General features: G+C 39.8%; 1 protein-coding gene across 1 annotated transcript in view; it reads right to left on the reverse strand.

Moving 5' to 3' along the window:
* The window catches only part of PIEZO2 (piezo type mechanosensitive ion channel component 2), a 427,523-nt gene that overhangs the window by 213,509 nt on the left and 195,942 nt on the right, over positions 1-18,072 (reverse strand). The window contains 1 exon segment of the mRNA XM_067547859.1: positions 10,368-10,410. Coding sequence (XP_067403960.1) covers positions 10,368-10,410 — 43 coding nt within the window.

Genomic DNA, 18,072 nt, shown 5'->3' on the forward strand with positions numbered 1-18,072 from the left:
TCTCTATATGCTTCCAAATCAATAAGGTCATAATTCCAGCACAAAGTAACGAGAAACATCCAATGATTATAACAGCTAACTTGCTTCTTTGATTTCACGAGGAAGGCTGTGTCAGGTTGAGTAAGCCTTCCTACCTATAGTAAGTTGGGTTTGTTCTGTTCATTTTGTAATTTAATAAAAAACTATGTGCAATTTGGCCTCTATACCAGACATCTCTCTTCAGGGATGCAGCACGTTGTTTCGTTATCAGCTCTCTAGGGTAAAATATCTTAGAAACCAATGGTAGTTTTGCCATTGACTTCATCTCTGGATTCTATTTCTGATCCTGCAACAGACTATCTTCCATTTCTGTTCTCCTCTCCTTTCCTTTCCCCTGTCTAACAGCCTTACATCCCTCTTTACTCCTATTTCCTTCAGTTCTCTTTTCGGTCTCAAGTGAGATGCCTTCAACTTTGCTAACCCCTCAACCAACTGCTGAAATATCTTTGTGAAGTTGACACTGAGAGACTGCCACAAAGCCAAAGAGTTTACAATCTTGGTTAATGATTGTCACACTGTCTGTGACTTACGGCTTACAGCTGAGTGTGCCAATCTTAGGTGAGACTGTCAGAGAAAAGGGCAGACACCCCAAAGTGTGTTATATCTTATAATTAGATTTTACCAAGCCAGTAACAAATGTTCACTTTTGGATTACTATATTAGTCTTGCCACAGACAGTCCCCTTAAGCTCTGCAGCTCCTTTTTACCATCCAGACAAACTGGACTTTATGATGAAAGGTTATTAAAACCAAAATTCACCACTCGTTGGGTTCTTTCGACCCCAAAGGTTCGGTCACTCATCCCAGGTCAATGGATGCTCCAGATCTCACATCAAAAACAATTCTGACAGCCAATTTCTTTAGTAAACAAAACTAAAGATTCAGTAGCTAAGAAAAAGAAATTAGAGCTATTGAGAAGTTCAAGCAGGTAAAATACATTACAGGTGAGTCAGAGTTTGTAAGTTTGTAAATTGATAGCAGAGATGTAACGTCTGATAGTTTCCATAAGTTCTCAGTGCTACCCAAAATAGCTTTGAGGATCTCTCTCCATTCGCTCAGAATTCCTCCTGTCAGAATTCATCAGTCCAGAGATGCAGAATTGCTCCCAGGGTTACTTCTTTTAGTTGAAAGCACTTTGGGCAAGTTTTCAGGACAGCATGGGCTCTTGCTTTGTTGACTAAACACAGACAAAGTTTGTGGATGTTCCATTGTCGAACGCAAAGACCCATGCTTTAATATGTTTCTTCATTTACAGTTCTGAGGCTTCCATCCCATTTAATGGGCAATGTAGAGATAATGCATTTAGTTACAGCCACCCAGACAACCTCTCTTTAGTTTACAGGAATAAAGATAGCCAGAAATAAGCCGTCATTAGTTTTCATGCAGTTCTTTCATATTAAATAAATTCTCATCCTAATGCTAACCCACCTTTTGATCTAGGGATAACTACGTACAATGTAAATCTACAAGTTTCAGATGAGTGAAGACAACATTATTCACATTTCCCTACTTTTCAAGAATTTAGGACAAATCTAATTGTCAGGCATATGCCTTGTACACAATAACATCATCCTTTCTTCTTTTCTAACCAGGGAATGTGCCTTTAATTGAGCTGGGGCTCCTGGGCAGGCAGAGTCACAATGATAAAATGCAACAAACAAACAAACAAATGGATGGGGATGAGAGGACAAGATAACAGAAGTATGAATGTTTTTACATAGACTAACTAGTGTTTTCTACACATAAGGGGTTAAATTCATCCCTATGCATAGAGGCAGCACAGGGACTAAGCACTCCTTAAGCCCTCAAAAGAGGAATGAATTTTCCCCAAGATGCCTGGCAGAGCCACCATTTTTTCACTTGGTTTACAGTACTGTCAGCAAATATATTGTTCTGTTCTTTTTAGGTGAATGCAGGATTGGGAATGACAGAATAAACAGCAACACTGAGAAGCAAATGACAGAAGGACATGCTTTCAATTATGATTTCCAAGCACACATTTGATTTAGAATGAATACAAAATGTGGCACGTCCATATAATAGTAATAGCTGATTATTTAAACATTAACTTGTGATTATTAGTCATGTCAACGAGTGTACATTACACAGCTATTGACAGACTAATATGTTTTTAATAAGAAACCGGTATTCAAACCGAGTTCTTTTCTCTATATGAAATAACAATTTAGTATGAAACTTGTATCATCAAGTGTTGCCAATCATTATAATCATATCTTTTATTCTTAAAAAATGGGTTTTTAAAAAAAAATCTGTTGGTATTTATTTCACATAATATCAGTCATTACATTGATCTTAAATTGGTTTTGTGGAATCAATGTAAAGCATTACACACGAGTGAGAAACCATGGGAACAAGAGAAAAGAAGGAGACAAGCCATATTGTCAGGTGAAATGGAAGTTGACTTATTCATGGGAAATGGGAGAGGGTTCAGAAAAAAGAGTAACAAGACTGACTGAAGGTCTAGATGGCCTTCCTTTTATGGAGAGACTTGAAGAGGCTTATTGTCCAGCCGTGACGAAAGAAAAGAGGCGGCAATAGATGAGATTTAATTAGGCCACAACTTTATTCACCTAAAATATCTGGGAGTATCTGGCAATAAGCTGTACAGTGCAGGTCATAATTAATCGTTTCCCTCTGTTTGGGGGCTGCCATCCGCTCTCCCCTTTTCCAACCTGGTCTCTCACTGCCCCTCCCTCATATGAAGGTTAAAGGGGCTTTAAAAGAAGGGGAGTTGGCTCCCCCTTATACCAGAAGTAAGCAGTACCAAATGCCCTTCCCCAGCTCCCTTAAGAGATGTTTTTCTCTAAATGCCCTTCTAATCCATTTTTTTTCCTGATGACTGTATTGCATACATAACGAGTACCTGGGTTGGACATCTGCCACAAGAAGGTACCAGTAATTAGCTTGGCTGCCTCTCCTCATGCACCCAAGAAGTTCCCAGAGACTTACTAATTCCTTCCTTAATATGAGACAAATATATCTGCTCCCCATTTGGAGAAGTGAATCCCTGAATAAGTCAGGTACCCAATAGAAAGATATGTGCAGATGAGTAATTAACAATCTTCCTTGGTCACATATTAATTTAGCTACCTCATGTACCCCTTGGACTTATCAGCCCCCAGAGGCTTTATGATACTTGCCATATCCTCCATTCCAACATTTCAGACCAAATACTTGTCACCCTTGAGGAAAAAATCCTGCCTCTGCCCCAAATCCCTCTTAGCTCAAATCATCAAGTAGACCCCTTACACTTTCCTAAATAGTTCACAGCTAGGTGAAAAATAATCACATCCAATGCCTGCTCCCAGGCTACTAAACGGTGTACAAGGGGCATCAGCTGACCCCAAAGCATGTCCCTCCTTGACCCATTACCTTGCTCCCTGTAGAGCACCTAAGGTGACCAGATACCAAGTGTGAAAAATTGTCATGGGGGTGGGAGGTCATAGGCACCTATATAAGAAAAATCGCCAAATATTGGGACTGTCCCTATAAAATTGGGACAACTAGTCATCCTAAGAGCACCCCACCACCCATGCCCACTCAGAGCTGCCCCACTGCTGAGGCCCAGCAGCGAACCGGTGGGCCAAATGAGGTGAGACAGAGGGGAGAGAGAGCTCAGCTATGTCTTCAACCCCCTAAGGGGCCCACTCACCCTCTCCAGCCAAGAAAAAAACCTTTGCCAGGGGGAAAACAGCCACACTTCTTTAGGTCCTGCCACTGCCTCCCACCACTGTTGCTTTCCTCTCTATCTCCTGTGATCCTAAGGTGATTTTGGCCTGCCCTTACTGGGACTCTGCTGCACACCTGTGGCTCCTAGGGACTCCCAATACCATATGGTCAGGCCCTGCGACCACGTGTAACTGCAGATGCCTCCATGCAGCAGCTGCTGTTGATCCACAACTGATTAGAGCTTGATGTTCCCCACTTAGTGGCTGGGGGTGGGGGTGCAATTTTTTAACCAGAAGTGTAATCAAGCATTAGAATAATTTATCTAGGGATGTGGTGAATTCTCCATCTCTAGGAGTCTTTAAATCAAGACTAGATGCCTTTCTAAACAATATATTATAGCTGAAATAGAAGTTGCGTGTTTGATGCAGTAATTATTAGATGAGGTTCTATGTGCTATGATACACAGGTGGTCACACTAGAATCAGTGGTTCTCAAACTTATTTGATCACGCACCCATTCTTTGTGTCTGTAGTAGTTTATGTCTCCCCTACCACCACTACATTTACCAATAAAAACATCAACATACAACTCTCACTAAATATTAAAAACTGTAAGACATTGATTCAAACAGAGTCAACGATCCATAGTAATAAGAGCAAAAGCAGAACTGCAATTGTAGTCAATGCTTACAATTAAATGTGCATGCCATGTTGTAGTAAACAGATTAACGTGCAGATGGCAACAACTTGGTATAATGCTATGCAACAGAAATCCGTCAAAATGCACAGCACCATCTAGAGTCAAATGTAGAGTACCATCTGAGGACCTGATATGTCTCAGCTTTGCTAGTTATTCATTGCTGTGGGTAAAATGTGCACAGCAAGTTTTTTTCCCCTAAAGCTTCTCATGCTCCCCCCCTCAAGAGGCCCAACCCCAATTTGAGAACCTCTTCACTGAACATTTTACCATCCTTTCTGGCAAATCTATAACAGTCACTGTGAATTCATCTCTTTTCTCCATTGGCAAAGTATGTACAAACCAACAATGATTATTTATGAATAATTAATACACTTTAAAATCTTTTGCCAAATAATTTTCAGATTGTTTGAAAATTATTTGTTTCAGCTATTTGATTTTCATTATTTGTGGTGTGTGTTGGATCACTCTAGTCATGTGGTATTTTTCTCCTCTGGGATTGGATGACTGGAAAATCTTTAAACAAGCAAGTATTGAGCAATGTGCCCTCTGGTATGAATTTTTGGTCAAAGCTGTGCTAAAATTCATGAAATTTCCTACTTTGAGGAGATTTTTACAAATATTTGATGGTTATTTGAGTACTCACAAATTATGAACAACATAATCCCACAAATAGCAGTGGAGCAAATCAACTTAATTATCCACAAACATATTTACTAATTTGTTTGGGTTTTTTCTCATCATATAGCAAGCTTTAGTTATTAACACTATAGGCATAAAAAGTGTTTACATTACATGTTGTAAACAGATAAAGGCAACATTTTAACATGTTCCTCATTATGATGGGGGTATACACACTAAAAAATGTTCACATATTTGTTCAAATGCATAGATGATATAGTGAGTTTTGATTTGGATAAGGGTGATGGCTTCTACAGTATATTGCAATTATCTTACTTGTTATTTCGCAAAAAAAGAAGCCAATCAATAACAATAAGAGCTTCATTTAAATCTGTCAAACCCAGATACACTCCATTTAATTGAAAGGCTCTTAACTCTAGTCATTTCCTGGATATAAAGCTACTTTACTTAAGCTCCAGCATTTTTAATTTATCTCATGCTAAAAAGCAGCATGTTGGACTCACAAGGAGTGCTTACATAAAAACTCAGACAACCAGATCTCTTGGTGTCTCTGTTTTGCAGGATACAAATACAACAGCAATGTAAATACTCTGCAACTGCAGAGTAAACATCATGTAACCACAAAGTAATGATGACATCCCTTGTATATTATCTGGGATTAATTTCCTGAAATGTATGCTCAGTGTCTTCATTTCCTTCTGTCAATCAAGCTAATCTGAAATGCCCCAGTAAGGAAGGGACTTACCTTCTTCTTTCCAAACAGGTTTCCCAAACTTTAAGTACTGATCTGGTCCTCTTAAAGCCATGATTTTGAGGACTGACCTTTCCCCATATACCTGAAAACCTGGCTTCATTCTGGAGTCAGTAGTCTTCCTTCTAGAACCTGTGCCAATTTCAGAGTATCTGCACTGTTCTACACCTTAGTCAACACTTTGCGAGGGATGTGCTTGCAAATAGTGAAGGCCTGTTCTCCTCTCGGTATTCACATCTTCTTCCTATTTACAATGCAAGCTATGGGTACTACATGCATCAAAAGATTGTGCACAGTGCGATGTACCCCAGCACATGCTCCTCCCTTTGCCTACTTTGGGAAGCACTGTTCTAAGTATAGGAGAATACTGCTGTTTTAAAAAATGAAAAGCTTCAAAACCAAGATATTGCCTAATAAAAGAGAAACACGGAACCTCCAAAGTATGTTTCTGACAGATCACTTAATAAAATAAGAGCAAGTTCACCATAAGAACACCCCTAATGTTGTTCATAAAATTAAGCAAGCTGTATAAAGACTGTTTAAAAAAAATCAGACAGAAGTGAAAACACCAGTAAGAAGTATGGAGATTTTACTGAACAAAACTAGTTTGAATGTTCAACTCATTGAAGTGTTAAGGGTTGTTTTGTTCTTCCAAGCCCATCTAAAACTGACAGAGAAACAATTCCTGCATCTGTGGATGTGACATCAAGGACCATATTCTGATTTGTCACATCAGTATAAATTCATTGGCTTCAATGAAATTATTCCAGGTTTAGATCAGTGTAAATGAAATAAAAATGTTGTCCTAGGAGACCATTCAGAAAACACCTAAATTTCTGGCATGCATGAACATAGGTGCCACCTCACAAAGCCACCTTCTACAGTGAGAATTGTGTATTGTTGAACAAATTAGAGCATGTTAGCATCTTGTCTACAATAGCAATGACCAGAATGGATTTATTTTTGCAAAATCCACTATCCATTCCAACTGAATGCTTGAGGCTCTCATTTTATGTATATTTCATATTAGATTGTTGATGCCATCATCTTAAAGTCTTTTCTCTATGAGTATACCTACTGAAAAGATAGTATCATTACAGTAATCTTTTCTAAATACTAGCATCGTTTAATGTGCATTATACGTAAAAACACTAATAAATAACCTATATTACTTTGTCCTTCGTATTTCTCATCTCTGACAGATTTGAGCTTGCCATACATTTTACCATTAGTTGAAACTTCCATTTTCCCGCTCTTGGCATGACTTGGAAAAACAGCAGCAGCAAGTGATAAACTTTAAAGAAAAATGTAGCAATGAAAGAGTCAGTACTTCTCTGTTTGGCCTTATAGACTGAATATCATGCTGAATAAAATGCCTTTTAAGAAATAAAATTAGTTTTAACTTGTGGGAAAAGCAGCACAAAGCTACAGAAAAGTTGCATTAGACCTAACAACTGAAAATGCATATCATTTGCAACAGACTAATGTGTTTTATATCTTCCAGACTCACTATGCTGTAAAAACAGTCTGTCTGTAAATGGACAAGATCCTGTAAGATGTTACAATTAATGAACTTCAGGTCTAATTTGTGATCTCGCAGTTAATCGGCTGAAAGCCTGAATGATTATAAACTTAAGGACCAAAATAAAATAAAAGGGAATTGTAAGTAAGTAACGTTAAAGAAAAAAAAAGATGGTCCCCACACTATAAAAAGGTCCAGTGTATGGCATTCCAATTAAGGTTCTTGTAGGTGAATATAGAAAACTTAAGAATTAGGCCAAATGACCACAAGAAAATATACCTTCACTACCTCCCCATAAACTATAAATGCCCCAAAGGACAGAAACATTCTGAGTGGACAGTTTCTAAATCTTTCATGATGTGATCCATCCTGGATGGGTTTCAGATCAAAACAAGCCTGAAAGTTTCTGACTTTTGAGAAGCTCAAATAAAATTGTGCACATTTTTCTAAGACCTTTTCTGCAATAGAAACAAGCTCTAAAGCTCTGATTCATCCACTGGCATAATGTGTACTGAACCATCTCTCTCTGGAGTCTAGCAGAGACAGAGAAGATGGAAAAAAGCAGTCTGAAGAAGACTAGGAAGAGAATTCTGTGACCTATTTTGATAATTATTTTCAGGAGTTTTAAGATATTGAGATCAGAGGCTGAAGACAGAGCTCAGCAAACTTTGAGACCCAGCAAATCTGAAAGAAAAACAAAATACACCACATCCAATCGTTTTCTTAATTTTTCAGAGGCATACAATCCTCACTAAAAGTTAAAAAAAGTAATTTATAGCCTTACTGAAGCATTACATAGACTAACCATTTTCCTGTAAAGGGTTTGTTGTCCAAGAGAGGCTAGAATGATTGTCTACCTACTAAATTATTAGTAGGCCATCTCAGCTCCATCTTCTATTGCTTAACTCTGGTTAAAAATATGGGACAATGCAATCAATATTTCTGGAAGATTAAAAATGTTGGGCAAACTCATCACAGGTATAATGAGTTAAATGAGTTACCCTGGAGATGAATTTGGCATGTTATTTTTATTTGGTGATGGGTGTTTTGTTTTAATTTATTCAATGCATTAAACTGATCATTTCTCTCCAAGAGGCTGTAAATTAAAATGCATTACTAAAATATATATGTTGCCATGAATCTTTAGTGATTTCTTCAGTGACCATCCAGTCATGTTGCTTCATCCAGGACTTATGATATTCTTCGGCAACACCGTTTACATATATTGTCAGAAGCTGAAGCAGCTCCTTTCTGCTTAAGTGCAACTTTACATCTAGACCAGCATTAAATAGCCTGTGAAACTAAAAGGCAGTACACCATTCCAAAGGTGAATTTTATTGCTGCAAAGGTTCAAATTATAACTTTTTCCACTGAATCCTTTTAACTTCTCAGAAACGTGGTGTGTCAACATATACTCTGCAAATAGTTATTTCTCTGAAGGCATTAAAATAAAAATTAATCCTTTCCCAGTATTGTCCCCTGTCAAAAAAGCACAAATACCATGGGTGTTATCCTTTAGTCTTTACAGAGGTAAGCCTACCACTGAAATCAAATATAAATAAATATACAACAGAATAAATACAACAGGCCTACACTTTGTGAAATTCATACAATGAAGATACTTTCAAAATGATTTTCAGAAAACAGATCAATAAGGGTATCTGCTCTTTGTAAACATCAAGAAAAATGAAGCTGTAGAGAAATGTGTGGCCAACTTTCAGAGCCCGTTTCCAATTAACTTTTGATGTAGACCCTTAAAAATAAATCTGGGGAATGACTATGGGACACTGCCCTTGAAATCCTGAGGGTAAGCTGTTTAATGATAGTATTGATCCTCCCCTTCCATTTGCTGTTACTACAGTGGTTCAGTATTCAGTCATTTATCTCCTCAGGAGGAATAAGTGAAGTGGAACACTTTTAGACAAGAGTGACATACAGCCGCCTTTCACTTACTGTTATTAATGTCTGAGGATTTTAATCAATGGACAGGTTTAAACTGAAAGATAAGTTTGATTGTAACAGAAAAGCTCTAAGGCACAGATTTATGCCTTGTGCAGATAAGTTTCATTCTGGTTCAATGAACTAGCCATTAACTTAAATATAGGCAAGTTGTTTAAATTAACCAACTAGGCAGTAAAAGTGAGAGCAGCTAGAAAGATGATACCAGGTGGAGATAATGAAAAGGAAAGGCTTTCCTCTCCTCAATGTCACCCCAGCTTTGAAAAAGCCATATAGGTTATTTGCACCAGGCAGCCTACGCTTCTTAACGTTAAAAGACAAAGTTCCTCTTCTCTCATACATATCTAGTCCAGTTCACAGTGACCCCATGCCTTGCCCTAGCGCACACTTGGTGCAGTCTAGAAATATTTGGTTTAGACAAAAGATCAAAGCTCTATATGGACAGGAAGCAGATTACTCTGCTTCATGTTTGTAGATGGGCATATAGGGGACTGAGTGTTTCCAACCCCAAGAACAGATTATTCTTTAGCAGGACCTGGCCTAGTTTAAGTTCCAAGAGAGACATATGTTTCTGGTATGACAACTTTGTGGTTAAGTTTGGCTGAAAGAAGCCTTTGCACTTCAGGAATGCTGAATTCCAGATTTTTCTCCAATGTTAAATAGTGCTTTGCCAGTCATGTTCCTTTTCCACATTCATTCGTTTTTGTTAGTTAATATGCCATAGTTCAGAAGTCTTACAAAAAATATGGGGAAGTAGCATTACCTTCGTTCAGAGGTAAGATTTTGAACCAAATACCGTGATGCCTACTTTAATCTAATACATTATGTCTCTCCCAGGTAAAATTATTGTAAACCAGATTTACATCATGGAGCACAAGGTTCTTTTGATCACAGATATAGTCAAAAACAGAAGCTGTGAACATATCAGTAACTCTGCATACCCCCCTCTAACTTTGTCATCCCAGATAAGATAAATCAATTAACAAAAATAACTTTACCAACCTGGGTGTGCACATATTTTTTTGTATTTTAAGTTGTTACATGCATAAGAAATAAATTCACTGCTTACCTTTCAAAACCGATCTGTCGTAACGTTTTCTCCCATGTGGAACCTATTAAAAAAAAACATTGAGTAAAGAACCTCTAATTTTTAGTCTCTCTTATTCTTCCATTTCTTCTCTGTTGCTGGATTCTGTATTTTATTTTGGTTTTTCCACTCAACTGAAAACCCAATGGTGTCACCTCATAATGGAGACCGGCCAGAACAGACTACCACTGAGTTACGTGGACTACTTTAAGATGTCATCTTACATCACCCTTTCCCCATTGCAAAGCAGTTGGTCACTGCCACAATAGTCTAAGTTCAAATGTGGTCTGCTCAGTGCAATATGAGCTTCAGTCTGTTGCTGAACCGCATATTCACACATCACACTCTTGAAATGTCACCTTTTAATTGTACTGGTAATATTCGTTTAGATTCTTGTTGAAAGTTAAACAACCTTTGGAAATCCCAGCATATTTTTCTTAACTAAGAAACATTGTGAAAAGATTTTCTACTGATTGTTTAACACATGCAGATCTTGCAAACACCTAATGCTGGCACTTGCTAAAGCTTCTTTATAATTCAAGGACTCATTCCTGTAAGTATTACTCATACGAGTTATCTCTAGCCATATGAGCAGTCCAATTGACTCCAAAACATTGACTCCTGTTGGACTATTTATGTAAGTTTTGCAAGATTGAGCCCCATGTATTAAAGGGATACAATCATAAAGCCAAGGTTAAAAATGTGACCAATATTTTTATACTCTGTGGGAAATGTAACTACAAAAAACTGTAAGAGAGAGAATATTTTCTGTCAATGAATGACCCTGAAATATTATTGGTTGTCTGTCATTGTAGCAGCAAATCATCCAAAGGAGGGAGCACAAATTAACTAAAACTATCACCAGACTTCTGCCAACATCATAGATGACTCCCCATCAATTATGTTTAGGACAACAGAAAAGTCAAAAGGAAAAAGCCATGTTGGATTTTGCTTTGTAGAGAATGGAGGAATGGAAATAAAAGAGGTCAGATTCAAACACACTGGGATTTGAAAAATTTCAGATTCAAATTCAAATCTGAACTCTGCAGCTCAGACCCGGCTCTTTTAAAAACATGGAGACTATCCTTTTCACGGACAGATCAAAGTCCTGCCTGATGAATGTGTGTGGAGCATGTGGTGACATTTTGTGGTCAGTGTGAAAATCCCAGTAGACATATACTTTACAGTAGGCCTCCTTTTATTCTGTTAAAGGGATTGCTCCAAAACCAAGGGAATATCAACTACCTGCTCTGTTTGTAACTGCAGTATTACTCAGTTACTTGACACATACAAACAACTTTATTGGGAGCTATTGGATGCTCAGCACTTTTGAAAAATCAGGCTACTTATGGGCCTAAATATGGATTCAGGACCCTAACTTTAGTGAAGTTTTTTATATATATATATATAATAGAAATCCTCTTAATGCCAACATTAAATATATACATACTTTAGTGACATTATATATATATATAACACTTCACTAAAGGGTGTGTGTGCGTATTTAATGTTGGCATTGAAAGTATTTCTATTTTATCTGTCAACACGGATTCACCAAGGGAAAGTCATGCCTGACCAACCTGATTGCTTTCTATGATGAGGTGACTGGTTCTGTGGATGTGGGGAAGGCGGTGGATGTGATATACCTTGACTTTAGCAAAGCTTTTGATACGGTTTCTCACAGTATTCTTATCAGCAAGTTAAAGAAGTATGGGTTGGATGAATGGACTATAAAATGGATAGTGAACTGGCTAGAGCATAGGGCTCAACGAGTAGTGATCAATGGCTCCATGTCTAGCTGGCAACCGGTCACAAGCGGAGTTCCCCAGGGGTCGGTCCTGGGGCCGGTTTTGTTCAACATCTTTATTAATGATCTGGAGGATGGGGTAGATTGCACCCTCAGCAAGTTTGCGGACGACACTAAGCTGGGGGGAGTGGTAGATACCCTGCAAGGTAGGGATAGGATACAGAGTGACCTAAACAAACTGGAGGATTGGGCCAAAAGAAATCTAATGAGGTTCAACAAAGAAAAGTGCAGAGTCCTCCACTTAGGAAGAAAGAATCCCATGCACAGCTATAGACTGGGGACCGACGAGCTGGGCAGCAGCTCTGCAGAAAAGGACCTGGGGGTAACAGTGGATAAAAAGCTGGATATGAGTCAGCAGTGTGCCCTGGTTGTCAAGAAGGCCAATGGCATATTGGGCTGCATTAGGAGGGGCATTGCTAGCAGGTCACGGGAAGTGATTATTCCCCTCTATTCGGCATTGGTGAGGCCGCATTTAGAATATTGTGTCCAGTTTTGGGCCCCCCAATACAAAAAGGATGTGGACAAGTTGGAGAGAGTCCAGCGGAGGGCAACAAAAATGATTAGGGGGCTGGAGCACAGGACTTATGAGGAGAGGCTGAGGGAACTGGGCTTGTTTAGTCTGCAAAAGAGAAGAGTGAGGGGGGATTTGATAGCGGCCTTTAACTACCTGAAAGGGGGTTCTAGGGAGGATGGGGCTAGGCTGTTCTCGGTGGTGGCAGATGACAGAACAAGGAGCAACGGTCTCAAGTTGCAGGGAGGGAGGTCTAGGTTGGACATTAGGAAAAAGTTTTTTACTAGGAGGGTGGTGAAGCACTGGAATGGGTTACCTAGGGAGGTGGTGGAATCTCCATCCTTAGAGGTTTTTAAGCTGCGGCTTGACAAAGCCCTGGTTGGGATGATATAGCAGAGGTTAGTCCTGCTTTGAGCAGGGGGTTGGACTAGATGACCTCCTGAGGTCCCTTCCAACTCTAATATTCTATGATTCTATGATTCTATGATCTGTAAACTAGACAGAGTACATTTTTTAGCAACAACTAAATACATCTAAATGTGTTATGTGACTGCTCACCAGTAAAACAATAGTTGTAGGTGACTAAATTTTTCTTTTCTAAAAAACAAGCTAGGACATAATTGTTTTCCCAGCGATTGTAATAATTGGCAAAATGGAAACTGATTTTTACAAAATGGACCCTTTTTTGAAAAAAAATTACATTTGGAAAAAAGTGGCTAAAATTAGCTAGCTATTTACTCCCACATGAGCTGGCATGGACCCACAGGACCCATGTAAAAATATAATAATCAGAATCCAAACAAAACCACAATGAATATTGTTTTGGCTTTGTGATCAAAATCCTGCTTTTGCTGTTGTTTGGCCTAAAGAGTGATATGTGAAATCAAATCCATAAACCATCTGGAGTTTTCCAGTCAGCTGGAAAGCACAATCCTTCTCAGAGATGTAGCCTTTTGTTGGCTGTGTCAAAGCAAGGTTTACCAGTAAACCTTTCTTAAAGCAACATCTGCCACATGACATACTTCATAGAGCTAATTTATACTTAAAATTTACAGCGGCACAGCTGTATTGGTACAGCTGTGCCGCTGTAAGACCACTTGTGTAGCCACATTATATCAGTGGGAGAGAGCTCTCCCGCTGACATAATAAAACCACCTAAATGAGCTGTGGTAACTATGTTGACGTGAGAGCTCTGTGTTTTTTTCACACCCCTGAGCCAGCATAAGTGCTAGTATAGAAAAGGACCTTGGAATACCTACAATGTAGGCCAAGAGCACTTCTCTTGAATTGTGTCTGTTGTATGGTTTACCCCTAGCTTTATGAAACTGGTGAACAGCTCTTCCACTGAGGCATTGTGGGGAGATTTTCTAGAGACTCTGTTTACTTTCCTCTATAAAATTCCATCCTTCCGACCCAAATTGTCACACCACCTGAATTTGCCTGATATCTAATGCTAGGATAAGCTTTCTGTTCAAAAAACATAGAATGTGGGTCTCATACCTCTCTATAGCCTCTTTCCTTGGCTTTTTCTATCTAGGTATTATACCGTAGTCCTCACTGTGGTACCTGAGCATCTTGGTATACTCATCTCCAACTAACTTCCCGTGAGAGTTCTGGTTGAATAAAGTGTGCACAGTTCAGCCCTGTATCAGAGAATGTCATGGGAAAGCATTCTGTATATTTATACCTGTGCGGTAAGAATCTATAAAATTGTCATGAGCTATAAAGATTGCTTTCTCGTTAAAAAGAGCCTGACTCATTCCATGTTAATTGGGGGAGGAGGGGGAATTCAAAAAGACTACATTTTTTCATTAAGATTTTAATGAGTGGGAACATATACTCATCAACTGGGCAGGCCATTTTAATGTATTGCAAATAGCAATATTACCAACCCCTGTTATGTGTGAGTGTGGCTACTATGACAGACTGACAATGTCCTGCAATATCCGGGACAAACTTTACTGAATTCAATTAAATCTTATTGAATCAAGTCTTTGGAATCCATTTAATTAAAAATTCAAATATTGTGCACTGTTCTGGGATTGTATGGAACCTCAAAGAACTTTTTGGAATAATACATGTAAAGTGGATTTCCAAGAAAGTACTTGGAAGGAGGGAAATGCAAATTCTCCCATCCAGAGCCAATCTTTTGAATCTATGCCCTGGGGAAAGCCCTATTGGAAACTCCAAATCAAAAAGCCCTGAATGGTATAAAAAGGACTAAACACGTTTTGAGGGTGCTTGTTCTCAGCTGAAATTGTCATGAACTTACTTGTGACTACAAACCACCCCTGTTGGGTGGGGTATTGAAGAACTGATCCTGCCAATTTCCATGTTAGGGTTGGGGTTAACTCTGATAAGCTTATTAGCATGTTCTTTTGGTGCTTTTAATGTTTTCTTTGTAATGCTTTTTTTAAAAACCTTAAAACCATTAGCTGCTGCAAAGATCATTTTCCTAGCCTGTAACTTTGATCATGTCAACCTTTTCTTTTTAAATCCCTCCACTGGCTCCCAGTTCTCTGTTGCATCAAACACATGCTGATTATCTTCACTTTCCAGGTGATTCATAGTCAATCCGCATCCCACATTTCAGCTCTCATTCACTATCAAGCCAATGGCCTATGGCGGGTCTCCGGCACTCGGGAGCCAAATCTACATTTGCACCCCCTCCTAGGCCTCAGTCCATCCCCCCCCCCCTCCGGCATGCAGGGCAGAAGGGGTCCTGGTGTTGCCCCCCAGCTGCCTGAGGAAGGGGGAGGTCTGTACTGTGGGGGGGGGACATAAAGCGTGGGAGGGGGTGCAAGTGCAGGCTTGGCTCCACTGCCACCCCGTCCCCGCATTTACCCGGCACACGGCACCCGCCTCTCCTGCTGCAGCCCCATAGCCCAGCGCCGGCTTGGATGAGGCAGCCTCACCCCCCCCCAGCCCGGGGCTGGTCAGCCCTTCATGACACATAGCACAGAGCCTCAGAGCCTCCTGCACCCCCCGATCCCCATCCATCACGAAAGGCTGGCCCGGCACACCCACCCTGCATTTACCCGCTGATCCAGCCCCACAGCCCAGCGCTGGCTCGGATGGGGGTGGCCTCATCCCCCCAGAATGGGGGGGTCATGCCAGGTCGGCCCTTCACAATGGGCGGAGGGCACAGCAGGCTGAGGGGCGGCTACTCCCACTTCAGCTCCTGGGTCCCCCTAGCACGTCATGAAGGGCCTGCCTGGCCCCCATTCCAGGACAGGGGGTGGGGGTATGTGTGTGAAACTGCCCCCATTCGAGCTGGTGCTGGGCTGCGGGGCTGGAACGGTGGGTAAGTGCGCTCCGGGCCAGCCCTTCAAGACAGGTGGAGGGCATGGGGCACAGGAGGCTCTGCACCCCCTCCTCCTGCATGTTGTGAAGGGTGGGCCCAGCATCCCCCCGCAGGCCAGCGTCAGGGGGCCTGGCCCCTCCTCGGTACGCCACTGTCCTAATGTCTAACCTAAATCTCCCTTGCTGCAATTTAAGCCCATTGCTTCTCATCCTGTCTTCAGTGGGGGGGGGAAAGAACAATTTACCACCCTCCTCATTATAACAACCTTTTATATACTTGTCTTCTTTTCTCCAGACTAAACAAATCCAGTTTTTTCAATCCTTTCTTGTAGGTCATGTTTTCTAGATCTTTAATCATTTGTGTTGTTTTCCTTTGGACTTTCTCCATTTGTCCACATCTTTCCTGAAGTGTGGTGCCTAGAACTGGACACAGTCAGGGCCGGTCCTAGACCAAATGGCACTGGAGTCTAGGATCATCTTCGGCACCTTCCCCCTCCATTTGTTAACCTTTTGAATACCTTATTTTTATTGCATTTGTAGCCCATTTCATGACTTTGATGCACGATTTGCATGCATGATTTATCCCTGTCATATAAGATGATACATTTGCATGCAAGGGTATGTAAATCTGGATTTATTCATACCATATGCAAGCAAATAAAAAAAATTCACCCCCCAAGCCCAGCATCCCAGGCGGTCACCTCAGTTGCCTGCCTCTAAATTTGGCTTTGGATGCAATACTCCAGTTGAGGCCTTATTAGTGCTGAGCAGAGTGGAAGAATTACTTCTTATGTCTTGCTTAAAACATTTATGCTAATACCTCCAAGAATGATGTTCACTTTTTTTGCAACAGTATTACATTTTTGACTCATATTTAGTTTATGATCCACCATAACCCTCAGATCCTTTTCCCCAGTACACCTTCCTAGGCAGCCATTTTCCATTTCATATTTGTGCAATTGATTATTCTTTCCTAAGTGTACTATTTTACATTTGTCCTAATTGAATTTCATCCTATTTGTTTCAGACCATTTCTCCAGTTTGTCAAGATCATTTTCAATTCTAATCCTGTTGTCCAAAGTGCTTGCAACCCCTCCCACCTTAGTATCATCCAAACTTTATAATGGATTTTCTATCCTATTATCTAAACCATTTATGAAGTTATTGACTAGAATTGTACTCAGAAGAGATTCCTGCAGGACCCCAGTCAATATGCTCTTCCAGTTTGATTATGAACCACTGATAACTTTCTGAGTATATAGTCCAACTAGCTGTGTACCCATCTAATAGTAGGTTCATCAAGGCTATATTTGTCTCATTTGTTTATGAGATCATGTGAGACAATATTAGAAGCCTTACTATGATATACCTCAATTTAAGTTACCCTGCCAAAGAAGGGTATCTATCTTAAGTATTCTAGGGAGTATTTCAACAGGCCCTGCCAACCTGCAGCCATCTAACTTGTCTAAGTAATTCTTAACTTGTTCTTTTCCTATTTTAGACTCAGATCCTACCCCATTTACTCTGCTGTTCACTATGTTATCATCCAATCACTACTAACTTTTTTGATGAAAACTGAAATAAAAAAGCCATTTAACACTTCAGCCATTGCTGCATTTTCTGTTATTGTCCTTCTCACTTCATTGAATAAGGGCCTACCCTGTTCTTGGTCTTCCTCTTGCTTCTAACGTATTTGTAAAATATTTTCTTTTTACCCTTTTTGTCCCTAGCTAGTTTAATCTTGTTTTTTTGCGTTGGCCTTTCTAATTTCCTCCCTACATATTTGAAACACTGAGGAAGTTCCAGAAGACTGGAAGGAAAGCTAATGTGTGCCAATATTTTAAAAGGGTAAACACGATGACAGGTAATTATGGGCCTGCCAGTCTGACATTGATTCCAGGCAAAATAATGAAGTGGCTAATAACAGAACTCGATTAATCAAGAATTAAAAGGAATGTAATATAATTAATGCCAATCAATATGGGCTTATGAAAATAAATCCTGTCAAATTAATTCATCTTTTTTTGATGAGATTACAAGTTTGGTTGATAAGGGTAACAGTATTT

This window comes from Emydura macquarii, unplaced genomic scaffold, assembly GCF_026122565.2.
Source record: "Emydura macquarii macquarii isolate MOO-44397 ecotype Brisbane River unplaced genomic scaffold, CSIRO-AGI_Emac_v2 contig_212, whole genome shotgun sequence".
Lineage (NCBI taxonomy): Eukaryota > Metazoa > Chordata > Testudines > Chelidae > Emydura > Emydura macquarii.